The sequence below is a fragment of the Theropithecus gelada genome, chromosome 5 (genome assembly GCF_003255815.1).
Source record: "Theropithecus gelada isolate Dixy chromosome 5, Tgel_1.0, whole genome shotgun sequence".
NCBI lineage: Eukaryota > Metazoa > Chordata > Mammalia > Primates > Cercopithecidae > Theropithecus > Theropithecus gelada.
Window position 1 is genome coordinate 95,817,431 of NC_037672.1, and position 27,330 is coordinate 95,844,760.

Here is a 27,330-nt window from a genome sequence, read left to right on the forward strand (position 1 = left end):
TTTGTTTGTTTTGTCAAAGATCAGCTGGCTATAAGTATTTGGGTTTATTTCTGGGTTCTCTATTCTGTTCCATTGGTCTGTATACCTGTTTTTATACCAGTACCATGCTGTTCTGGTGACTGTGGCCTCATAGTATAGCTTAAAGTCAGGTAATGTGATGCCTCCAGATTTGTTCTTTTTGCTTAGTCTTGCTTTGGCTGTGCAGGCTCTCTATTGGTTCCATATGAATTTTAGGATTGCTTTTTCTAATTCTATGAAGAATGATGATGGTATTTTGATGGAAATTGCATTGAATCTGTAGATTACTTTTGGCAGTATGGTCATTTTCACTACGTTGATTCTGCCCATTCATGAACATGGATGTGTTTCCGTTTGTGTCGTCTATGATTTCTTCCTGAAGTGTTTTATAGTGTTCCTTGTTGAGGTCTTTTACATCCTTGGTTAAGCATATTCCTAAGTATCTTATTTTTTGCAGGTATTATGAAAGGGGTTGAGTTCTTGATTTGAATATCAGCTTAGTCACTCTTGGTGCATAGGAGAGCTACTAATTTGTGTACATTAATTTTGTATCCTGAAACGTTGCTGAATTCATATATCAGTTCTAGGAGCTTTCTAGATGAGTCTTTAGGGTTTTCTAGATATGCAATCATATCATCAGCAAACAGTGACAGTTTGACTCCCTCTTTACTAGATTTGGATGCCCTTTATTTTTTCCTTTTGTCTGATTGCTCTGGCTAGGACTTCCAGTGCTATATTGAATAGAAGTGGTGAAAGTGGGCATCCTTGTCATGTTCCAGTTCTGAGGGGGAGTACTTTCAACTTTTCCTCATCCAGTACAATATTGGCTGTGGGTTTGTAGTAGATGGGTTTTTATTACCTTCAGGTATGTCCTTTCTATGCCAGTTTGGCTGAGGATTTTAATGAGAAAGGGATGCTGAATTTTTTCACATGCTTTTTCTGAGTCTATTGAGATGATCATGTGATTTTTTAAAACAAAATCTATGTATTTTAAACATTCTGTATATGTATTATTGATGTGTGTATGGTTTTTTTTTGAGACAGAGTCTCACTCTTGTCACCCAGGCTAGAGTGCAGTGCCGCCATCTCGGCTCACTACAACCTCCACCTCTGAGGTTCAAGCGATTCTGCCTTGGCTTTCCAAGTAGCTGGGACTACAGATATGTGCCACCACGCCTGTAACTTTTTGTATTTTTAGTAGAGACAGGGTTTCATCATGTGGGCCAGGCTGGTCTCAAACTCCTGATCTCAGGTGATCTGCCCACCTCAGCCTCCCCAAGTGCTGGGATTACAGGTGTGAGCCACCGCGCTCGACCTGATGTGTGTGTGTTAAACCATCCCTGTGTCACTGGTATAGAACCCATTTGATCATGGTGGATTATCTTTTTATAATGCTGTTGGATTCAGTTTCCTAGTGTTTTGTTGAGGATTTTTGCATCTATGTTCATCAGGGATATTGGACTGTAGTTTTTTGGTTTTTGTTTTTTGTTTTTATTATGTTCTTCTCTGGTTTTGGTAATAGAGTGATACTGGCTTCAGAGAATGATTTAGGGAGGATTCCTTCTTTCTCTTTCTTTTGGAATAATATCAGTAGGATTGGTACCAGTTCTCCTTTGAATATCTGGTAGAATTCAGCTGTGAATCTGTCTGGTCCTGGACTATTTGTGCTGGCAATTTTTAAATTACCATTTCAATCTCACTGTTTGGTTTTGGTCTGTTCAGGGATTCTGTATCTTCCTGGTTTAATCTAGGAGGGTTGTGTATTTCCAGGAACTTATCCATCTGCTCTAGGTCTTCTAGTTTATACGCATAAAGGTGTTCATAATAGCTTTGAATGATCTATTGTATTTCTGTGGTATCAATTGTAATATCTCATTTCATTTCTAATTGAGCTTGTTTTCTTCGTTAACCTCACTAGTGGTCTATCCATTTTATTTATCTTTTCAAAGAACCAGCTTATTGTTTCATTTATCTTTTGTATTTTTTGTTGTTTCATTTAGTTCTGCTCTGATACTGGTTATTTTTCTGCTGGATTTGGGTTTGGTTTGTTCTTGTTTCTCCAGTTCTGTGAGATGTGACCTTATATTTTCTATTTGTGCTGTTTCAGACTTTTTGATGTAAGCATTTATTTAATGTACAAACTTTCCTCTTAGCACCACTTTTGCTATCTCTCTGAAGTTTTAATAGGTTGTGTCACTATTATCGTTCAGTTCAAAGAATTTTTAAATTTCTATCTTGACTTCATTGTTGACCCAGTGGACAACATTGTTGACCCGCTCATTCAGGAGTGGGTTATTTAATATCCATGTATTTGCATGGTTTTGAAGGTTCTTTTTGGAATTGATTTCCAATTTTATTTCACTGTGGTCTGAGAGAGTCCTTGATATAATTTCAGTTTTCTTAAATTTACTGTGACTTGTTTTGTGGCCTATCATATGGTCTGTCTTGGAGAATATTCCATGTATTGATGAATAGAATGTATATTCTGCAGTTGTTGGGTGGAAGGTTGTATAAATATATTAAGTTCATTTGATGTACAGTATAGTTTAAGTCCATTGTTTCTTTGTTGACTTTGTCTTGATGACCTGTCTAGTGCTGTCAGTGATGTATTGAAGTCCAATCCCCCAGTGTTATTGTGTTGCTGTCTATCTCCTTTCTTAGGTCTACTAGTAATTGTTTTATGAATCTTGGAGCACCAGTGTTAGGTGCATATATATTTAGGATTGTGATTTTTTCCTGTTGGACTAGTCCTTTTATTATATAATGTCCTTTTTTGTTTTTAACTGCTCTTGCTTTAAAGTTTGTTTTGTGTGATATAAGAATAACTATTCCTGCTCACTTTTGGTGTCCATTTGCATGGAATATCTTTTCCTACCCCTTTAAGTTTATATGAGTCCTTATGTATTAGGTGAATCTCCTGAAGACAGCAGAAACTTGGTTGGTGAATTCTGCCAGTCTGTATGTTTTAAGTGAAGCATTTAGGTCATTTACATTCAATGTTAGTATTGAGATGTGAGGAACTATTTTATTCATTGTACTGTTTATTGCCTGAATACCTTTTTTTTTTTTTTGCGTTGTGATGTTGTTATATAGGTCCTATAAGAGTTACGCTTTAAGGAAGTTCTGTTGGTGTATTTTGAGTATTTGTTTCAAGACTTAGGGCTCCTTTTAGCAGTTCATGAGTGTTGGCTTGGTAGTGGCAAATTCTCTCAGCATTTGTCTGAAAAAAGCTTGTCTTTCCTTCATTTATGAAGCTTAGTTTCACCGGATACAAAATTCTTGGCTGATAATTGTTTTAAGGAGGCTGAAGATAGAACCCCAATCTTGTAGGGTTTCTGCTGAGAAATCTGCTGTTAAGATGATAGGTTTTCCTTTATAGGTTACCTGATGCTTTTGCCTCACAGCTCTTAAGATTCTCTCCTTCATCTTGACTAGATAACCTGATGACTGTGTGCCTATGCAGTGATGTTTTTGCGATAAATTTCCCAGGTGTTCTTTGAGCTTCTTGTATTTGGATGTCTAGATCTCTAGCAAGACTGGGAGAGTTTTCCTTAATTATTCCCTCAAATACATTTTCCAAACTTTTAGATTTCTCTTCTTCCTTGGGAACACCAATTACTTTTAGGTTTGGACGTTGAACATAGTCCCAGACTTCTTGGAGGCTTCATTCATTTTTAATTCTTTTTTGTCTTTGCATTGGTCTAACACAAAAGCCTGTCTTCAAGCTCTGAAGTTCTTCGGCTTGTTCGATTCTATTGTTGATACTTTCCAGTGCAGTTTGCATTTCTCTCACTGAGTCCTTGACTTCCAGAAGTTGTGATTATATTTTTAATTATGCTATTTCACTACTAACCCTTTCATATCCTGTATCATGTTTTTGATTCTTTTAAGTTAGACTTCATTTTTATCTGGTGCCTCCTTGATTTCAGCTTAATAATTGACCTTCTGAATTCTTCTGGCAATTCATAGACTTCATCTTGGTTTGGATCCATTACTGATGAGCTGGTATGATCTTTTGCATGTGTTATAGAACCTTGTTTTGTCATATTACCAGAACCGTTTTTCTAGTTCCATCTCATTTGGGTAGACTATGTCAGATGATTCAAGTGATTCTCCTGCCTGGAGGGAAGAGCTGGGATTCAAGGGCTACTGTACATATACTTTTGTCCCATGGTGTGCTCCCTTGATGTAGTGTTCTCCTCCTACCCCTAGGAATGGGGCTTCCTAAGAGCCGAACCGTAGTGATTGTTTTTGCTCTTCTGAGTCTAGCCACCCAGCAGAGCTACTCAGCTCTGGGGTGGCACTGGGGAGTGTCTGCAAACTGTGTGATTTTATGATGTGATTCATCTTCAGGTCTTGTAGCCATGGATACCAGCACCTGCCCTGATAGCAGGGGGGTGAAGTGGACTCTGAGAGTCCTCAGTTGGGTTTTTGTTTAGTGTGCTGGTTTTGTGTTGGTTGGCCTCCAGCCAGGAGGTGGCACTTTTAAGAGCACATCAACTGCGGTCCTTTAGGGAGGATGCAAACTTGCTTTAGGGACACCTGGTTAAGTATGGTTTCTTGGGCAGTGGGCAGAGCCATAGAGCTCCTAAGATTATGACCTTTGTCTTCAGCTCCCAGGGTGGGTAGAGAAAGACCACCAGGTGGGAGTCAGGGATAGGTGTCTGAGCTCAGCCTCTCCTTGGGTGGGGCTTGCTGCGGCTGCTGTGGGGGATGGTGGTGTGGTTCCCAGCCCAATGAAGTTATATTTCCAGGTGGATTATGGCTGCCTCTGCTGAGCCATACAGGTTGCCACGGAAGTTGGGGAAAACTGGCAGTCATGGGCCTGATCCAGCTCCCACACAGCCCACAATCCTAAAGGCTGGTCTCACTCCCACCATCCCCTAACAGCACTGAGTCTATTTCCAGGCAGCTGATGGCCAGAGCTGAGAACTTACCCAAGTCCATGAGCCTCCATGTTGAGAAAGCAAGCATACTCACAGTTTTTCAGCATTTCAGATAGTCTGCAGTGATGATCCAGTTCCTTCAAAGGGTCTCTCAGCTTTTCTGCTATGTTCCTCCAGTAGTTCTTGGAGCAAAAGTTTGTGTTGTGAGTCTCCATGTCTGATTGGGAGCTGCAAACTAGTCCTGCCTCTTATCTGCCATCTTCCCAATATCTTGTTCATTTTTTGTTGTGCTTCGAAATATTGTTATTTAAAGTGTATTCTTTATAAGTTTTAGAAATTTCTTTCACTCTCAGTGAATGGATTTGTGACTCTCCATGAGTTTTGATATGGATATGAAAATTGTTATTATACTGTGCCACTTTAAGCCCTGAACCGATTGTATATGAAATAGATCTTATCAATCAAATCCTCTGCTTAGTGTACATTTTAGACAGCTATTGTGTGATATAAGTTGGTCTTAATATTTAAGTTACAAATACTCTGTAAAGATTTGTTGGAAAATATACCAACAAGTTTTCACAAGTGAATCTTTAAGGATAGATTCTCAATTAATGCTAAGAAAGTGCTGTTACCTTGCTTGACTTAGTGGCATAAGTAATATACATTTTTAAAAAGTGTGTAGGCCGGGCGTGATGGCTCACACCTGTAATCCCAGCACTTTGGAAGGCGGAGGCAGGCAGATCACGAGGTCAAGAAATTGAGACCATCCTAGCCAACATGGTGAAACCCCATCTCTACTAAAAATACAAAAATTAGCTGGGGGTTGTGGTGCATGCCTGTAGTCCCAGCTACTTGGGAGGCTGAGGCAGGAGAATCACTTGAACCCCGGAGGCGGAGGTTGCAGTGAGCCGAGATAGTGCTGCTGCACTCCAGCCTGGCGACAGAGCAAGACTCCGTCTCAGAAAGGAAAAAAAAAGAGTGTGCAATGAGGGAACATTGAACTAGACTTAGACTTTCCAAGTTGCAATTCAGAATGCTGATATTTAATCATCACCATTTCTTTAAGCAAATTCTTCTCTCTGCATGTATGTGTGTGTGTCACTCTCACAATCCATCCTCGAGGTGAATAGTAATTTATCAATATCTGTCAAAAGCCCCATTCATTAAAAAATTATTGAGTACCTACTATATACTAGGCATTTACCTTCCACAAGGAGGAAACGTAGTAAAATCCAAAGTTAGGATACACTGTAAGACATGCCACAATAGTTAGATTCAGTGGTTGTATTTTAGGTCTTTTCCTCACCCTTGGTGTACCTGATAATAGTGTTTAACGTGGTAACATTTTTTTTTTCTCATTTGTGAGACATGATAACCATGACACAAATTTTATTGCTGCTTGCTTTTGATTACAGAAGGGTAATGGAAGTGCAGTAACTCTTTAGATTTAAAGCCCTGCTCTTACCTAATGTGAAGAATGATCACACTTGTGCTGGAAACTACTTTGTGTGAAAGATCATCATTAAAGGATTTAATAGGACTTTAAAGAGTGGGCTGCACTTTTTCCAGTGGTTGGATGCTTCATAGTTAAATGAGGAAAATTGAGATGTAAATTATATTTTTAGAAGTGACAGCTCAGGATGCTTCACAGGTTAACTGTTACTTACGAGAAGAGTGAAAGATGAGCTTACACTTAGGGATACACAAATTTAGGATAAGGAACCTTTCGAAAATTATTTTTAAGTGAACAATACTCTTGATAATGTAACATGAAGTATAGAGTTAACTATGGAAAACCAATTTATATGGACTTGTGCAATGATAGCTATTGTATTTAAAAATGATTTGTTATCTAAATACTACTGGAAAAAGTGAGTTGTAAGATACTTCTAAAGATGACTTATGTCACTGGTTTTGCTAAAGGAACATAATATTATCATTTATTCCTTTGAATCTTTAAATCCTATTAAATATTTTAATAAAATGCTTTTACTTTGTTTCTCAGGCTGATTTGTCCAAAGAAAGAAAAAAGCTGTATAATCATTCCTATAGTGGTAGTTAATATTTTTTGAACCCCGATCACTATTATTGTAATACATGCTTTGCTTTTCTTCTCATATTTGGTAATAACATAATTTCTAGTATAGAGATTGTGTTTATGCCTTGCAAACAATTCTCAGTAACACATGAGTTAAAAAGCTATGTTATAGACAATTCGGAGGAGGGGGGTGGAAGGAAAGGAAGAGATGAAAAGCACTGTGACTCTGAAACACAAATAGGTAATTTGCTTTGAATTGTATTGTGTTTTTATTGCTTCAAATTTGTTGAATAAGTTTGTATTTTAATTTATTGAATTTTTGAACATTTACTAGCTTAGTCTGGATAGGAAGCCAGCTTTCATTCACAGTTCATTGCAAATAGGTGCCACATAGTTTCTAAGCCCCAGTTTCCTGGTATATGAAATTCCTAGTATATGAATACAAGGCTTAGTTTAGCTATTCTCTAAGATGTCTTCTTCTAAGTCCTAAGCATACATAATTTATATTTCAAAAGCCCAATTTACTCAGCAATTAGAATAAAAAAATATTCGAGCTTTGCAATTTAGGGATGGGATGTACTATACCTTCACATTATTGAAGGTCTGAACATTTAAATTTGTAATCCTAATGTTCAGTTTTCTGAGACATCATCCACATTGAAATTGCCCAGTAATTTAGATAATTTACATCTATGTTATGGAAAACAAAAATTTGGAAATTAGATTTCTAACTGAGATTTGACCAGTGTTCTTGGCTGGTTCCTCTAGCTAGTTACTCTGGCAGTATAGGAATTTTCTGTGATCAGATGAGCTGATTAGCATATGGTCCTGTTTTCTGTCTTTATAACAATACAATAAAACTAAGTGGATAAAACTGTTTTGTTTCATTTTAGTGTGGATTTCCTCAAAATTTTTCAAAATTATGAACATAGTATTTCTGAGGTCTTACTATATAATTTGTGTGTGTGTGTGTATATACCATAAGAAATTACATATTTTAAGTTGTATCATCTAATATGATTCAGCAACAGTAATAAAGATATGACCTAGTTTCAGTTCTTATATTTAGAAAATGAAAATCTTTCAAATTGTAACTAACTTCATAGCTATAATTCCTTTGTGAGTCACTTCTTTTGCTGATCTTTGTTCTACACTTCTGTAGCTGAACAGTACAGTCCACGTGGTAGCTACTAGCCAAATTTAGCTGCTGAGCAGTTTAAATGTGGCTAGTCTGAGTTGAGATGTAACTGTAAGGGTAGAAAACAAACACTTGGATTTTGAAGATATATTGTGAAGATGATAATACAAAATGTTTTGTTAATTTATTGATTTCCATGTCAGAGTGCTATATATTGAATTGAATAAAATATTACTAAAATTAATTTTTCACCTTTTTTTTAATGTGGCTATTAGTAAATTTAAATTACACATGTGGCTCACATTTATGGCTCACACATTTCTCTTGGACCTCTTCTAGAGGGCGGTTATATTTTATATAAGGTATCATTTAGAATGACACATATTCTTCTTTTAATTTCTTTTCATTCTTATGTTCAAAAGTTAGAAAGTAGTCTAAAGCTATTTATATGTTCCAACAGTTAAGTGACATCTGTTTTATACAATGTAGATGGACACATAATGGAAGTTATGTTTCACCATCACTTGACCACTTTTTGTAATGTTGAATTATATTGGTGTGCCCTAGAAGAGAGGGAATAAGGAAAAAAGAAACAAATCAAGCTCCTGGACTATAGGAAATGCCATTAACAAAGACCATACTACTAATATTCAGAAATTACATATTATGATTTAGAGTTATACCATATGGTTTTCTTCGATAATAGCTGATTTTGAAAACCAATGGTAAAAAGTTGTATTTAGTGATTTTTCAACCTGAAGGACAAAAACTTATACCAATAGAATATCACTTAGTTTCTATTTTTTTCTCTTACACAGCATTGTCATTTGTGAAAGGAGTGAAAGTTTTCACATCATAAACTTCTAGGACACAGGGAAGTTCTGTTAGTTCCTGTATGATGCCAATGAGAATAATCTTATTTTGCCTAAAAAGTGATTGTCTCTTTTCCCCATCCCACCCCCATTTCCATGTTTATTTCTTTTGTTTTGTTTTTTCTGAAAAGACATATTTAATGTCCTGCCTAGGTTTATTTTCTATTTATTCACAAAATAAAGAATAACACTGTTATGTTTTGTATTTGAAATTGTAAGGTACATTTCTTTTTTCTTTTATTTTTAATTTAACTCTTTGTTTTACAGATGAGGGCAGAAGTGCAGTTGACCAAGCAGGTGGTGCACAGATTGTAATTGACCATTTAAGGTCACTGTGCAGTTTAACAGATCCCGCCAATGAGAAGCTCTTGACTGTCTTTTGTGGCATGCTGATGAACTATAGCAATGAGAATGGTAAACAAAACTGAAAACTTGCTTTATCTCTGGGGGAAAAATTAAAAATTATCTTTACTATAGTGCAAAACAAAAATATTTGAAAAATGATGAACAAATTATTCATAAGTGGCATATAAAATTAATAATTAGCCAACATTAAATTTCATGTTTCAAAAATGTAAAATGGTTAATTTACTAACTGGGACTAATTTTTGAAGGGCTGCCAGTGTTGATCATTATCAAAAACAAAAACTCCACAGCCATATAGTATGATTTAAGCATTCTTACTATGAACATTTTAAAAATAAACAATATTAAAATAGTTTTATGTTCATTATATATATATACCAGTAGCTTTAAAATATGAACACTGTTTGCAAAAGTAAAATTATTTTATCTAGATGCTAGGTTTACTTTGAATAATTTTTTAAAACTAATAAAATCTGGCTTTAGAAACAAGTTCAGAGCAGTTGCAGAGATCTCATTTTAGAAATTTAATAAATTATTGTAAACAGCAGTTTCTTTTCTCTGTAAAACACTTTTAGACCCTAGCAAAAAGTGACATGTCAATAATTTTCAGACAGCCTATATGGTTAATTAAATGAATATAAATCTGTGATATTAAGACTTCACAATACATTTGTGTCACAGAATATCCATTTGTTTGTTTATCATCTTATATGAATCACTGTGTGGATCAGACATTCAAATTTTGTTATGTTCCTGGTATGTAACACAAATAAGGTCTTTCTGTGGTTTGTTTCATAATGGCATTTTAAGTTGTGATATTTTGGCAGAGACGTATTTTATTTGTATATTAGACATGCAGTATTATTCTTTACTTTCATGTGTTCTAGAAACACATGGCCCTTTTGCCATATTTTTTTTTCCATATTTGATAGTTGTGGGTCCAAAGAAATATTCTCAATAATTAAAAAAAAAGATAAACCTTGACAATAAATGGCTACTGACATTTGGCCCTTGATGTTAGTGACGACAGTGAATGGTAGGGACTGTGGTAAATTGAAGAGCCCTTGTCGTATTGAAAGGGGAAAACCACCACTCTTCTCTAGCCAGTTGTTTCTGTATGACGATTTGGCCAAATACTGCCCAATCTTTTTATTTTGGGGATGGGAGGTGGGGGAGAAAGCTGAAATATCTAGCTTGTTACATGACATCTGAGTTTTAAATGTTGGATGGCATATTTTTAATACTATAGAAGCTAAACAGAAAGTACCTTCAGGTCTCATCCTGTCCAAGGGCTTTCAGTTTTAAGTCTTTGAATTAGGATAATAGCGTTTTTATTGATCAAATGGCTTACCTATTAAACTTGAGCTAATAATAAATGGTAGTCTTCATAGGATCAGTTACATCTATTTTTCCTGTCTTCTGGTGGAATCAATTTTGAAGAGCAAATGTCCTAAATATAAACATGAGAAACAGAAACGACAGAGCCTGAGAAATCCACAAAATACATACATATTTCCTAAATAATTGAAATTTAACCATAATACACAGGTATCTGAATTGCATTAAGAAATCATTGGTCAGATTTTCATATTGTTTCCTTTGCTTTTAACTACATTTGGGCTTGGACATTTGAGAAAGTAGGAAGAATGCTAAATGGGAAAAGGTTTTAGAAATATAAATGAAAGAAATTTTATGAACTTATTCCAGTTTTGGAAGTAGTAGAATTAGTCTTGTTATGCATCTAAACTAGCCGTTAGTTCTTTGAGGAAGCTGTTAAAAAAAAATCTGTATAGAAGTATTAATATATCAGATGGCTGGTCTTCAAATGCATCACTATTTCCAATCCAAAGCAGTGATTAAGTCCCTATTATAGTGTATCCCAATGTGTAGAGAAGTGTTATGATTAACAGCATGTGGAGTGCACAGTCTAACTGTATAATATATATGTGTTTTTTAAAGAGTAGGCTTTTTTCTAGAGCTCAGGCATTCCCAAGAAATAACTTAGAGATTTCAGAAAGCTGTATTAACTTTTCTCTGAATATTATTGGACAAATGGTCTTTTTCTTCCATTATTTCAAAAGCTGCAGTTTGAATGCAGCTTTTAAAACTTATCGAATAAAAAAGACATAATCGAGTATTTTTAAGAAACAAATGCGAAACTTGTAACTATCATCATCTTTCCTCTACTTCCTTTTTACATTTTGTCTGTCATGAGTGTCTTAGTTTGTGAAGTGATTTCTTTTTCTTCTAATGTGCTTTCACTGAAATTATATCCTTTTTGTTTGTTTGGCATAATTATTAAAGTATCTTTATTGTTATGTCCATTATTTGCTTTCTCTTTTCCTTTAAATTTATGTTTGAAGACTTAACTATTACATCATCTTTACTGACTTCAGATTATTTGGTATTGATCATGTGTACCTAGATAAGTCCCTGAAACAAAAAATAACAGCTTTTTGAAACTCAGGAGGCACTTTCTATTAGCACTAATAAGTGAAGTTTCTTTTTATATGTATTTACTATGTAGAACATCAGTATACAACACTCTGCTAATTTATGAGTAAAATATTTGAGTGACAAATAGCTTTTTCCTGCTGTAGCAGAAAAGCTAACTGCCCTTGGACCCAATAACTTAAGCCTTATCTGTGGTTAGGAAGTTATTGTTCTTTAGCTGTATATATAAAATGTTTTAAATGTGCTGATTAAAAAAAAAGTACTGAGAGTATTCACAAAAATTCACCAACATAGTTTCCCTGAAGAGAATATTTTCAAATTATTTATTAGTCCTAAAATTGAAACTTAGAATGTCTTGATTCAGATGCTTCCTGTTCATACAGTAAAACTCAGAACATATCTACTTTTTAAAGCCATTAAATAGGGAATAAAACAAGTTTCCTGAACACATGCAAGTCATTATATGTTATGAAAATACTCAGTAAAGTCATTTTTGTACCATTTGCTAAAGCTGTATATGATTCATAATTTATCAGTTTCAAAAGTTTTAAACTAGCTCAAGACTCTACACTTTCAAGCTATGAGCTAGATATATACTTTTGTTTCCCTATTGGTGAAGCAGTTAAAACTTAATACTCAGGTAAGTGTAGAATAATCTGAATAGCAAAAGTTATCATTGCTTAGCCAAAGACTTGTATCAATAATATTGTATAAATAAAATAATATGTAACACAAATAAAACTTTGTTTCGTAAAAATCATTTAAATTCATCCATTTTGGAAAAAATTATACATGTTTTTCACGTGGCGAAAAAGCACTCTTTGATTCTGTGGCTCATGAAAATAGCCTGAATATTTGACAATTATGGCTATAGAAAAGCATGTTGACAATTTGACGTTCAGTTTGAGGGAATGTGTTGAACTTGCTATTTTTTTTCTTCATTTAATTACAACTTTAGTTACTGTATAAACCAAAGAACTCAAACCTTTAATTGTAGGTATTTTAACCTCATTAGTTTCTTAGCTTATCTGTTTCCTAGCTTTGGTTACCCAATGCCAAATCATTACAGTAATGACTGCAAATTTTGTTCAGTCATCCAGCTGTTTTCAAATATAACACTGCTTTAGCACATAGGATTTTGGAAAATATTCATTGATGGACTTTTCTGGATACTTATTATTGTCTAAAATTTTCATTAGCAAATTCAATACTTGGAAGAGAAACATGTTATTGGAATGCATTTGCTTCATTAAGTAAGTTAGAAGCATTACAAACTCTTTCCCACTGTATTAGTTGATGTTCCTTATCTACATATGGTACACGGTGGCAGCAGAAAGGGGCATTGAAAACACACTGGTAGTAACAAGTACCAGATCTGTAATTAAAAATTTCCCATAGGTGATCCACAAACTTGTTGAGTCTGCATATGTACACTTGAATTAATTGCACCTTTGAATAGAAACAAACCAGGGATCTAAAGCAAAGTGCTAAAGACCAAAACACCACTTTGTTGAGGAATCTATTGGTAGTCACCATTGTTGTACGTAGACATAATTAATCAATAAATATCTCATGGAAAGTGTAATTGAGGGTTTAACTCTTTCTCTTAGTATAGTTGTGCTGGAGATACAGAGAGAAGGAAAATTCTTTTATAACTCTAAAGAAAGTGGTAAACGATAAACATTAAACACTAAAGTTACTTATTTTACATAAGCTATGCCATAAGAGAGAAAAGTAGAGGCAACTGAAAGATGCCATCAGGAAAGGAAAAAGTATCTTCTAAAATTATTAACATATGCAGTTTATGGCTTCTTCATCTGACCTATATTTTATATATACATGTATGATATGTGTATATATGATTTCTACAAATAGAGCCGATTTTTCTAATATTTTAATTACTCATTATTGAAAAACTAATTTCTCTTTTTTTGTAGTTGCTGAAATCTCTCTGAGATACCTACATGGTAATTCTTATATTTATTTGCTGCATAGGCTGGTGATAACTAAGCTATGGTTGAAGGGAGGCCATGTATGTAATTTAGGAAATGTAACACCTGTGGTATATTATTGAAGTATGACAATTGAATTTAAATATTAGGCTCATTGTTTAAATTCACTTGTTTAAAAAAGGCCTGTATTTCTTCTCCCCATATTAAAGATTGTTTAATGTGTAATTAACCTTAGCTGCTACTTTCATTTCAGTCAATAGCAACAATTTCTTAGTTCGTGATTAAAAACTAAAAAGCTTGTTGGCCTGAGCTGCATGTTTATCCTTATCTTTCAGTATTACAATACTTTATTACAGGTGAAAAAGAGCATTTCCTAGATGTTAGATGTTTAGAAAAATGATTGGCTTCGCATGAGTGAAGAACTATTTTTAAAGTTTACTTACTATGGTTACAAGCTAATTAATAATGTATATATTTCCTAAATAGTAAAATATTTTTGCCTTACTCTAAGGAAAAAGAACAAAACAAAATTTAAAAGGTAAAATTGTATATTTGCAATTTATTCTTTTGTATCTTATTTAAAGTTTTACTCTCTCAGAGATCCTTGTTCTGATACTGTCTTTTTTTCTTAATGAGACTAATTTTCCATCATACTACCTTACATGTATTTTCTGGGGTTTTTTCCCCCCTCTATTTATGAAGACATGGGAGACGTACATTTAAGTTCACATCTTTTGAAGCCCAGTTTGTCACTTTATACTCCAGTGAGTTAAATGAAGTGTGTTGAAGACTTACTGGACAGCTGAAAAGTACTTAGGCTTTTTTATTCTTTCTTTATTATACTGATGTTGTTCTTTATTTACTGTTGTTCTCTTTTTTAAAAATTTCTAAATTTTTGCTGTTTGTCCAACAGCTTTCTAGTCAGTTTGCTGAAGCAGGTTGCTTTCATAAAGTTCTACCACAAGTGTTATTTTAAACAAATTGTTTCACTAAGGAGTAGAGCAGTTAGTTATTCTGGTGCCTCTTGCTAATTCAACCTATTAAATTTGACCAATTAGACCAGGTTAGCTTTTAGTGATAATCTTCCTAGACTATTACTATAATAATGCTGTTACTTAATGAACAGTCTGAGAGCTTGATTTTCAGTGGAGGTGTATCAAATGCACATTTTGGTCTAATTCCACATGGTCAAGTATTGGCGTTTATATTCAGCTTCATCTATTAGAGAATGAACTTATGAATGTAAGAAGCTGAAATTTTATCTCAGAAAAATAAATTATTATAGTCTTTTTGTAATTTTAGTAGCCTAATACTTAAAATTTGACATTATATTATTACAGGAATAATACTTTCTCAGCATTGTTAGCTTCTAGATTGCTCCTGCAATTATGATAGTACATTTAATATCATAATACCACATAGATGCCCACTTAGCTGAGGGCAGTGAAGGGGCAAAATATGTTTGGAGTTCCCCATTCTTTAATATGGTTTTCTCATTTTTATTTACTTTATGTCTGGATTGAAGATTAATCATAGCCGTTATCAAGTATTATTTTCAAGATTTTTCTCATTGTGAAAATTTGAAGTGGAAAAGTTGGTTTTCTGATTTTGATTTCATCCTTACAGGATGTATATCATCATTAATTATTGGTGCATTTTAATATAATAATATACATTTACATTTCAACTGATAGAATTTCAACATATAAAGCATATAGGCAAATTTTCTCTTTACATGAAATGCTTACCTATATTTAAAACTAAATATTCAGATAGTAACAAATCTGAAAGACCAGCTCTTTACTGTAAGTGTTCCTATACTAGTTGAAAAATGATGATATGAGGCACATAATCATTGATCATGCACAAAGTTTTAGGTTCCATAAATGGTGTTGAAGTAAGCATTGAGCTGTTTGGCCTTCCAAAAGCTGAGGCTAAAATCAGAGGTAAATAATAGATTAGAGCCAAATATCTGTATTTGCATGTCTAATTTAGGCCACTTACAAATTCCATTCAGAGAGGTGCTGAAACCAGAAAAGCATCATGTACAAATTAACTTTTATAAAGATTATTAATCCTGTTTTAACTATAAGTGAAATCCAACTAACACTGAACTGCCTATATTGTTTTATTTACCAAAAAAGTTTTTAAGTCCTACTTGAAAAACTAAAAAGTGAAATGCTTTTGGATATGCAGATGTATTTTGTTAACAGAATTTGTGCCTTGCAAATAACTTCTGTGCAATTTTAAACTGTAAAATCTAAATTATAATAATGCCCCTTGTTAACTAGAAAAGATTTTTTTTTAAGCTAATATATTCTTTTGTAAAAGAAGGGATTTCTATGTTTTTAAGCATATGTTTGCAAGATACACATGTTGGGATATAAATTAATTTGACATTAGCTTAATTTGCTGTACCAAAATTCAAGCTTAAATTTATACTTACTGTAGATGTGATCTTTATCTCAGCAGTGCTGTATGAAAGCAGAGACTGGATTGGTTTCTCTTAATAAATGCTGCTTAAGCAACAGCTGGCAGTAGTCCTCTTTAAAAAAAAAGACCACATTTAACTTAAAAGACCAGTTTTTTTCTGAGATGAAAGCGTAGAGTTTTCTTTAATCAGAATAAACATATCTATAGAATTTTTTTTGTAGCAGGATTCATTGTCACAAAAGTTGATCTGTAGCAAATAATTAACCTGGAGTAAATACAGGGAAAAATTATCTACTAGATTAGGGCATAATCAGTCTAGTTGTCATTGTATTGAGAACAGTAAATGAGTAAGTTTCTTAATAATAAAATATTTTTACTATCTCTCATGATTTTTGCTTTGGCATTTTTTTGTTGTTGCTTCTGTTTTACATCAATCTCATGCATATAATTTTGCCATTTATATTTAAAACTTTTACAAAAGGGAAATTTTGCCATGTAGAGACACTTTTTATTTTCAGAACCCAGAAAGAACTTTAGAACTACCTTTTCTAGTTTTTTATTGTTAGCATCTAGGAAGAAATGTATAAATGTATTGTTTTAAACCTCCAATATTGTCAATATCAGTGAATCTTGACTTTTTTTTTTTTTTGAAATTTCTATGTATCATTGAAATGTATAATAGGGCTTAAATTAAAGCGATAATCTGGGTGCAAAACACATGCATGTTTGACATAAAGAAGGCTTTAAAATAATTGAATTTTAAACACATATAAATAATCTAGTTTTATATCCTCCTTTAGAATAAAATTCTCCACTTTATAAACATTTGAGTATATAAAGTTTTTAACTACTAATCATCCCCTTGGTAGCCACATTTAAGTCAGTTTACTTTTCAGTGTTAGAACTAAAACTCACTTGAACTTGAAGCTCTACTTCACTATTGTATCGTTTCTAATTTTTAATTTTCATATCCTTTTTTGGAAATACAGATAAGTCATTAAGTCAAAGGTAGTTTTCTTCAGTCTTTATCATGCCCAAATCATTTTTAGCCAATTTGTATTAGAACTTTTCATCAAGAGTTTTATTTGCTTCCTTCACTGTTTCAACTATGCTCAACTCATTTGACTGTAGATGGGATTTTTAATGCAAGCCTGTAAATGGCAATATCATATCATTATACTGTGAATAATATATCTACGTACTAATGTAGAGACTGTATTTTGAATTGTGTTGTCTAGTTTTGACAGTTTCATTCTTAAGTTCTGTTTACCAAAAAGCTTAATAATCTTACAATATTGTCTATCTGTAAGAGCCCTAGGAACGAGGTAAACCTGTTATAATCTTCTTAAGAAACTTATTTTTAGTAACTTCAGTTGAGCTACTGGAATTCTCAGCATACTTTTCTGGACCTATAATCTAGTTATACCAATGTTTTAAACATTAAACTTAAAACTCAGGGGGGAAAAGGTTCCTCAACTTGAGATCTTCTCTCCAGATCTCCATTCTTTGGAGTTTCCATGAGTGTGACCTGAAGAACTTGGAACCATTGAAATTCAAATGTAGGTAGGTAAGTGTTCACACCAGCGCATGCGTTGATTGCCTTATATCTCTTTGTATATGCATCTGTATTGCACCCCCTCAGTGCCTTTCTTCCTCTTCCTTCCCATAGATCATGTAGGGCCTGTGTCATTTTGATATTATGTAATTTTGTAAATCTGTATTTGGTCAGTATTTGTCTGTGATGTGTGTCAGGAGCAGTCAAAACAGAGTCTTCAGACATTTATGACATTGTGCTGTCTAAAGACTGTCTTTCACACATAAGTGTTTGCTATGTATGGGCCTGGGTTACATTTTTGTGAATTGCTGTGTTTGTTGAGCTCTGATAACATTCCCCTGGAGTTGCTGATATTCACTGAGGGAGGCAGAAGTCATAGTCTTGCAATTGCTTCACTTAGTCTCCCTAATGTATCTAGAGAACAAGAGCTATTTCTAGTTCTAAGAATTTCTTCCTGTTTGTCTTTCACTTAAAAGTCATACTCTTGATAACATTCTTGATATCATGGATGTCAGCTATTATCCTCTGAAAAACATTTGCAAGCTTTCTTTGGGCAGTAAACAAAAAAGATGATCAAATGAATCATTTATTTCTGTCAATAAGAATATCAACTTATCGTACACAAACAGGACCCCTGCTTAATCTTTTCAAAAAACAACTGCCACCACCTACTGAATTGTAATATCTACATAGTAACTGAAATAGGTAGACTCAATCTGGAATAATCTCTTAGGCTTAAATAGAGTTTCTACTCAAATAAGCAAGATGAGATATTAGGAGCTTTATTAGTGTAATTTCTCTGAAAATATCAGAGTGCCAAAATCTAGGATTCCTACTAAGCTTTTATCTTATTTTTTTCCTGTTGTCACTTCTGCTAAGCACATCATTGAACTTCAGAATATTTTCCATGTTTCCCACCCACCTCCCAATCTCTTATAAAAATTAGGTAGTCCTGGCAGGCGCAGTGGCTCACACCTGTAATCCCATCACTTTGGGAGGCTGAGGCAGGTGGATCACCTGAGGACAGGAGTTTGAGACCAGCCTGTCCAACATGGTGAAACCCTGTCTCTACTAAAAATACAAAAATTAGCTAGGCGTGGTGGCAGGCGCCTGTAATCCCAGCTACTCGGGAGGCTGAGGCAAGAGAATTGCTTGACCCTGGGAGGCGGAGGTTGCAGTGAGCTGAGATCACGCTACTGCACTCCAGCCTGAGTGACAGAGCAAGACTTGGGCTCAAAAAAACTGTTTTAAAAATTAGGTAGTCCTTTGACAGTGGTTCTTAAATTTTTGGTCTTATGATTTTAGATGTCTAAATATTATAGAAGACCTATAAGACTTTTGTTTATGTATTTGGGTTATATCTGTCAATATTTACTGAATTAGAAACTTAAATCGAGAAAGTATTTAAAATTATTTAGTATTTCATTTTAAAATAAACCCATTGTGTGTTAACAGAAATAATATTTTTATGAAAAATATTTTCCCAAAAAAATTGCTGCAAAGAGTAGCAGTTTGTTTTACTATCTGTAATGGTGAAGAAAACAATGGCTACGGCCAGGCATAGTGGCTCATGCCTGTAATCCCAGCACTTTGGGAGGCCGAGGCGGGCAGATCACGAGGTCAGGAGATCGAGACCATCCTGGCTAACACGGTGAAACCCCATCTACCAAAAATACAAAAAAAGGTTAGCCGGGCATGGTGGCAGGCGCCTGTAGTGCCAGCTACTCCGAAGGGTGAGGCAGGAGAACAGCATGAACCTGGGAGGCGGAGCTTGCAGTGAGCCGAGATCATGCCACTGCACTCCAGCCTGGGCCACAGAGTGAAACTCCATCTCAAAAAAAGTAAAGAAGACAATGGCTACTAATACAATTTGGTGCCATTGCTGGTGTTCATGCTAAAGTGCCAGCAGTTTTACCTACCATTGCTTTCGAACCATTGGTACCAATGTCAACACAGTGGCAAGAACAAATAAAATCTTGGCATTTTTATGAAAATAGCTTTGATTGTGTGATCCTCTGAAAGGGTTCCAGGGACACTTTGAGAACCATATTCTAGGATGCCTCTTTGTCCATAAAATGGAAATTTATATCAAGCTGTTTCTGTTAAAAGTGTTTTTTTTTTTTTTTTCTCTCCTCCTCTGGGCCTTCATTATACAAGTAGAATGGCAGGCCTGCAGTCAGTGTGAACAAATTTTAGAATTATTTGAGTATGATGATTGTTTTAGTTAGCATCATAGAAGTAGATATAAAAGAGAGCACCCAGTTGGTCCACAATGAGTTCATCCAATTGGATGGCTATATATTTTTCTCTTTTGTGTGGTATGTGTGTTATATGTGAGGATATAATGAATTTGGCTCCTGGGTAGTTATAAAACACATTTTCGTGAAGCAACATGATTTTCATGAATTATGGCAGTACCTACAATGTGCCATTTGGCTATGCTAACTTTTTCTCCCAGTCTGCCACAATTTGAAATATTACTGCTTCAATTTGTATACCAAAGATTGTATTAAGCACTATAACATTTCTTGACTTTTCATCCCTCTTTTACCTGGAACCAAAATTTGTAACATTGTAAAAGCAGTCCAAAAAAGTGATAGATATGCCAAGTTAGCAGAACATGAAGAGCATTATCTTCTAAGTGGTATTCTTCTGTTATCTTCTTCATAAAATGTGTTATTCCTCTGATGTCCCTGGACTGTTGGATTTTTTATAGTTCATACCAACAGAACTGAGGGGGTGTGTGATGCTTACATATATGCAGACATACAGTGGAGTTTGACTCACATTCAATGCATGCGCTAGTGCTCACGCTTACATACCCGAAATTTAATGATTCATCAGCTCTGCAGTATTTGACAAAGTAATCAAAATGAATACATTTATAAATAAAAATACTGCTAAAGAACAAGGATCTGCAGAGGTGACCCTCTAGTAAAGAGCCCTATCTACTGGTAAGTAACCTAAATAATTTCTAACTTGGAAAGCTCCTTGGTGCATGATTATTACAAATACTATAACCATAATGCAACTATTCTACCAATGTAATATAGATATAACACTATTGTTTAAGTATTTTACCTTTAAGTGTTCTAAATTATTAATTACTAAATTGCATATTCAGAAAATTTAACATCAAAAGTATAAATACAGATTACTTAGTTGAGTATATTTTAATTCTTATCTCCTTTTAGAGTTCGTAACTTCATTACAAAATTTGAAATTGTTTTATTAGAGTATTTGAACTCTAAACATAAACTCCCATTTTTTCCATGTTTGTTTTTTATTCTTATTTTGGTAAGAGGCCCATTTCTATTATATATGGGCTTCCACAACCAAACCAGATAATTATCTGTAATTAGCCAGTCATCAGTTTTCAGGGACAATAAGCCTGTGTTGACCATCTCTCATACTTCACTCTAAAAGCAGGAATAATTAACAACAAAGACCACCAGGCAGTGATGAACTGGCATATAAGATAGCTCAACTCTGTATGTTCTTTTCTGAAAATCACCCACCTACTTCCTTATCTATAGATTAAGAACTATAAAGAGTAATAATAAAAAAAAAAAATAGCAGGCCAACCCTGCCAAGGGATTGGAGCTATGAGGAACATGTATTTTTGTAAGAAAGAGTTTTGTCTTTAGATTGCAAAGAGATAACTTAAAAGAATTTGGGGAAAATTATTAGCTTGAAAATGGCATATCATTTTAAAGAGAAAAAAATTTTGAAAGAGCGTTTCTGTATCTTTGGATGAACCAGTTGTGGACAGTTATAGTGTTTTGCATAAACATATGAATTTTTGTATTTCTTTCTTAGCTTATTCTAAAAGGCAGTACTTTTGGTTTTCATTTTGGTTCATTTACCTTCAGCTTTGCTACAGGTATTCTATTATTGCCATGAAGAACCCTTGTGGAAATCCAAGGCATGTTTAGTACTTCAAAGTCAATTAGTTTCTTAGAAAATGAAGGCAAACAATGATGACAAGGCCATGTTAACCTCATTCTCTTCACCTCTCTAAGCCAAACTTTCCTCTCTCTCACTGAGATGATCTGTCACTATAATTAAATAAAACTTTAAAAAGAAAAATATTTTAGGTAACTTTTTTTTTTTTTTCTGGTATATCTCTTCCTAGCAGTCATCAGGAATGCTCTGGTTGCAAATATTCAGAACCAGTCATTTTTGTGTATTTATTATATACTTTTAATGTTGTATTATGAAAAGTGTTTTTAAAGGATTCTAAGATTTTTTTCTTTCTTGGTCTTTATTAAACTTGCTACTTTTCTCATGCTTTTCATATTCTGTGATTTCCTGTAATGCAAATGTTACTCTAACTTTTTCACTCAAAAATTAGTGGTAATGTTTGTTTATACTTATTAAAGGCCTGCTTTTTAATGGTGTAAGACCCCGTTTAAAAAACTAATGATTTGATAGTCTTCAAACTATTTTTATTTCTAAATGCCTTTTGGTTATTCAAAGGATTCAAAACTAAACTCTTCTGAACTAATGTTTAAAATGTTCAAGACAATCATGTGAATGGACTTCATTTTCTATTACTGTAATTTAAATAACTTTGAGTTTCCAGTAGGGAAAATAAGAGTTGTTTTCTTCTTATAATGTTCATTTGGCATGTCAACACTTTCTTTTCTGTTGTTGTTTTTTGTTTTTACAGATTCACTTCAAGCTCAGCTTATCAATATGGGTGTTATTCCTACCTTAGTGAAATTACTGGGCATCCACTGCCAAAATGCAGCTCTTACAGAAATGTGTCTTGTTGCATTTGGTAATTTAGCAGAACTTGGTAAGTCTTAGTCATGAACCACAAATGTAATTAACTTATTCATGTGCTTACAATAAATTTTTCTTTAGATATTAAGAAGCTAGAAATCCACTTAGATTGTATTAATTTTTTGAAGCATTTGAGATATTTGCGTCAATATTTTTAAAAGTAAGTCCAATTAGATCTTATGATTGCATTGTTTATAATGAGAGCTATTTTGTTTCCCTAATAATTTTATGTATTAGTGTTTAAAGCTTACACTGTACATTATGTAATAGAGTTGAATATTTAAAATTGTCTCCACATGGCTTTAATATTTTTACATGAGGGATGGCAATTGTATGTCCGTGGGTAAAAATAAGATTGAAATGTGTTGCATAGTGGCTCATGCCTGTAGTTCCAGCACTTTGGAAGGCCAAGGTGGATGGATTGCTTGGGCTCAGGAATTCAAGACCAGCCTGGGCCCATCTTTACAAAAAAATACAAAAATTAGCTCGGTGTGGTGGCTTGTGCCAGTAGTTCTGGCTACTCAGGAGACTGAGGCAGGAGGATTGCTTGAGCCCAGGAGGCATAGGTTGCAGTGATCCGAGATCACACCACTGCACTCCAGCCTGGGCAGCAGAGCCAGACCCTGTCCCAAGAAAAAAAAAGAAATTTATTACATTTCATATAAATTGCATGCTTCTCAGGTAAAGAGGAATCTAACAGACTAAGGTTCTTCATCCTCTTTTCATAAAATCTCAAAACATGACAGAGGACTTTTTTCTATGAATGTATGTGTTACAGTATTAGAAAACAAAATCTGTGGAAGCCTTGAAATTCAGAAGGCAAACAGAACCAGACCAATGATGGAAACACATCCTAGTCATAACACAGAGGAGGATGATGGCCTCAGTACCTCCATCTCTTTTCATTTTTCTCTTTGTTATGGACTACCATTTCTTTCTTCTTCCCCCTGCCCCCCGCTTCTTATCTTCCTTCACAACTCTAGGTCTGAATCTACTCCACAATCATGTTAATAATAAATTATTATGGGCATAGTGAAATGAAATGGTGTTTTGTCATAGCTAAATACAGTAGTTACAACAAGCAAATATATCAATTCTGTTATGTACTACATTTTATAAATAAAAGCACAAAGTCACTAATCTTGGTTTTTCTAACTGAAAGCTCATCTTGATTTTAATATTTTACTTTTGTTTTGTCTTCCAGCAAAGGGAATAGAAATTATTTATTAAAGATATTTAGTAAAAGTCATTCTTACTTAGTGGGTCAATCCTAGTATTTGTGAATGTTTCTCATTTTCTCTCTTCATCTGTTTTTTCTTTTTTATGCTAGCCTAATTAACACATTTTTTCTGTCATCCAAGTGAGACCAAGAATAAAAGAACATTCATTTAGTATTTGACAAAGTTATTCTTTTTTGTGATTAAAATGGAATGTAGGAGTTTGTGTTCAGTATGGTTGGCAGAAATAAAACAGAAATTGTGTTATAATCCCATACTGATAGTGTAACAGAAACATGATTGGTTCAAATCTTTCTTCATTTGCCTTTGGTTTTATGAAAATCAAAGAGTGCAGGTCCTTCGCTGTTACATTTTAATGTGAGTAGTTTCTAGAACAGCACGGTCCAATACAGTAGCTACCAGCCGTGTGGCTTAATGGGCATTGAAATATGAAGTCTCAATTGAGATGTGTTCAGTATAAAATACACAATCGATTTCAAAGACTATGAAAAATATAAAATATCTCACCAATATTTCATATGTTGATTGCATGTTGACATGATAATTTGAATATATTGGGTGGAATAAAATATTAAAATGTTTAACCTTTTTAGCACATCTTACTAGAAAATCTAAAATTATATATATGGTTTCATTTTTGGCTCTCATTATATTTATGTTGGACAGTGGTGCTGTAGAAAATGAACTGCAACAGAGCCATCCTTCACCCTGTTAAGGCCCCTCCCTTTTGAAGTTTTAGGAGAGTACATGGAAGAAAGCAAAGATTAATGAAATTTATCTCACCTAACTTTAAGGGAAAAGTCAGTACCAAGTAAGGAAATTACAATAATCCTTGGATAGGTTGTGCTGAATACGAACTTACGTAATTGTAGTTGTTTGCTGAGGAGTATTTCATCTCTTTTATGGTTTTGTGTCTAAATCTTGTAAATCCTTCAACATCAGGAACTGTGCAGAAATCCTGCTTGACCTCGTGAGAAGATAGTTGTTGTTTGTTACCCAAAACAGTCATCGTCCACCTCTCAAATGAGAGTCAAGGAAAAGTATTAGTCATTATTACCTCCTCTTGTGAAAAGAATGTAACAAGAACTGTGGCAGGGGAAGAGGGTGGGCTTTGAGTTTAGTCATAGGAGTTACAGGAGTCTTTTAAAACTTTAAAAAACTTATTCCATGTAGTATGTCCATATAAGGAGTCTTATATTTTACAGTAAAAGATGATCTTGGATCTGTATCAAACCTTACTCAGCTTTACAGCACCCCTATGAAGTAACTTGGGCCTAATCCTTATAGTTAACCCAACCCTGTGATTTATTTAGTAATACTAATTTAGGATCATACATACAGTTGAGAGCTTCTTTGAGAAGAAAATTCATTTATCTAAGTTATGAACACATGAATATCGAAGTATTTTAGAGTTCTAAGACAGCTTACATATTTGAACCCCAAATACTTCAATATGTAAATATTGGTATAACTCTTGCTCTGTTTAAGACATTATAATAATATAAATACAAAATATTAACATTTCTCCAAAAATGCCTTGCATAAACCCAGATTCCAAATTGCTCACGTTAGGGCAATAGTTTTCAAACTTTTTGACTATGGTCCATAAGAAGAAATACATCTTCATATCACCACTTACTGTATTACCTGAAACTAAACAATACTTATTATCCTTAACATATTCAGTGTACTCGTCCTAAACTGATCACATGACTTGTTAGTGGATCTCTGTCTGGCATTTGAAAAAAACAGCATTATAGGATTTCTATTAGTCATAAATCATTTGGAAAGCAGTTTTTTGTATTAGAGAAAAATAATTCTTGATGTACATTCTTTTTAAAAGAGAATTTGAATTCTCACACAAAGCATCTTTAAGTGATAGTTCAAATAGTTTCATGTCTGATTTTAGTGTCCATAGTTATTTTTACTATGTACATAATAGGCTTAGCTTGTCTTACAAGTTTAATCAAAACGTTTGGTTGTTTTTTGTTTGTTTGTTTGTTTGTTTTTGGAGACAGAGTCTCACTCTGTTGCCCAGGCTGGAGTGCAGTGGCGAGATCTCGACTCACTGCAAGCTCTGCCTCCCAGGTTCACGCCATTCTCCTGCCTCAGCCTCCCGAGTAGCTGGGACTACAGGTACCCGCCACCACGCCTGGATAATTTTTTTGTATTTTTAGTAGAGACGGGGTTTCACCGTGGTCTCGATCTCCTGACCTCGGCCTCCCAAAGTGCTGGGGTTACAGGCGTGAGCCACTGCGTCCAGCCTCAACTTTTAAAGTAATTAGGCAATTAAAAATTTTAATGGATATAACAAATTCTCAGTGATTATGTTTGCTTTGCTGAGTATTTATAAAAGTTTTTCTTAGATAATAAATATATACTTGCTAACTGATGTTTTAAAGTTTCCATAATGTATACCATGCCAGCCTGTGCTTTCTCACTAAGCAGTGTTTTTACTGAGCCCTGTGAACTCTAGAGATACCTGCAAAAGTATTGTTGGAAGAGTCAAAGGCGGGGAATGGTTTAATATTTAATTCAATCATTTTATCCTTTGGGAAAAAAGTGAAAGGTTTTTCAAAAGCTAAAACCCCAGAAATAAGCAGAAGTATTTGCCCTGTAACTGTTGGTCAACTCTGTTAACCAACCCTTTTTAAACATAAATACTCTTTAGGATAGCCAAAGTTATCAACCGTCCACCTCTTATACTTTCCAGTCTTACACTTCTTTTGGGTATCTCAGTGGATAGTGCTTGGCACATATTATTAAATGAATAATAATATGAATGACCAGATCAATACTGTGATATCAGCGACATTTGGGAAATGGGAGTGTATTAATCCGTTTGCACTACCGTAAAGGAATGCCGAAGACTAGGTAATTTATAAAGAAAAGAGGTTTAATTGGCTCATGGTTCTGCAGGGTGTACACTAAGTGTGGTGCCTGCATCTGCTTCTGATGAGGGACTCAAGAAGCTTGTAATCATGGCAGAAGGTGAAGGGGGAGCAGGCGTGTCCATGGTGAGGCAGGGAGCGAGAGAGAGAAAGGGGAGGTCACAGACTCTTAAACAACCAGATCTCACATGAACTAACTCACTTATCACCAAGGGGATGGTACTAACCATTCATGAGGGACCTGCCCCCATGATCTAATTACCTCCTACCTGGCCTCACCTCCAATATTGGAAATTACATTTCAACATGAGATTTGGAAGGGACGAACAGCCAAACCATATCAGGGAGTTTTAATTGGCCAGATAAATAAATAAGGAAAAATAATTTGAGGATAAAAGCAGAGCACTGTATACTGAGAGAGCCCTGACCTGGTAGGAGAGATAAGAGGTAAGTAAAGAGTTGCAAAGACAACCTTGTTTACCTTGCTGATTTCTCTAGTATACAGGGAAAACATGCCATTGAAAAACTGCTTCCAAACACTTTGATACGAGTTGCTGTGTTAAAATACCAGGTTTGTTTGAGAGGCTGCATAGACCACCTCTATTCAGCCTAGTCTCCCCCAATCTATGTTAAAAGATAATTATGCACCTAATTTAGGTTCATACTCTAATTTCAGTGGTTACGGCCCTACACCCCATTTG

General features: G+C 34.4%; 1 protein-coding gene across 6 annotated transcripts in view; it reads left to right on the forward strand.

The window, feature by feature from the left end:
- RAP1GDS1 (Rap1 GTPase-GDP dissociation stimulator 1) overlaps positions 1-27,330 on the forward strand; it is a 172,965-nt gene that overhangs the window by 103,108 nt on the left and 42,527 nt on the right. For 3 of the 6 annotated variants that reach the window (XM_025385352.1, XM_025385354.1, XM_025385353.1), the window contains exons 5-6: positions 9,220-9,366; positions 22,385-22,513. The exons of 1 other annotated variant lie outside the window; for it this stretch is intronic. In XM_025385352.1, coding sequence (XP_025241137.1) covers positions 9,220-9,366; positions 22,385-22,513 — 276 coding nt within the window. The remainder of the gene's footprint in view (positions 1-9,219; positions 9,367-22,384; positions 22,514-27,330) is intronic. 2 more of the 6 variants (XM_025385355.1, XM_025385356.1) reach the window with 1 other exon arrangement.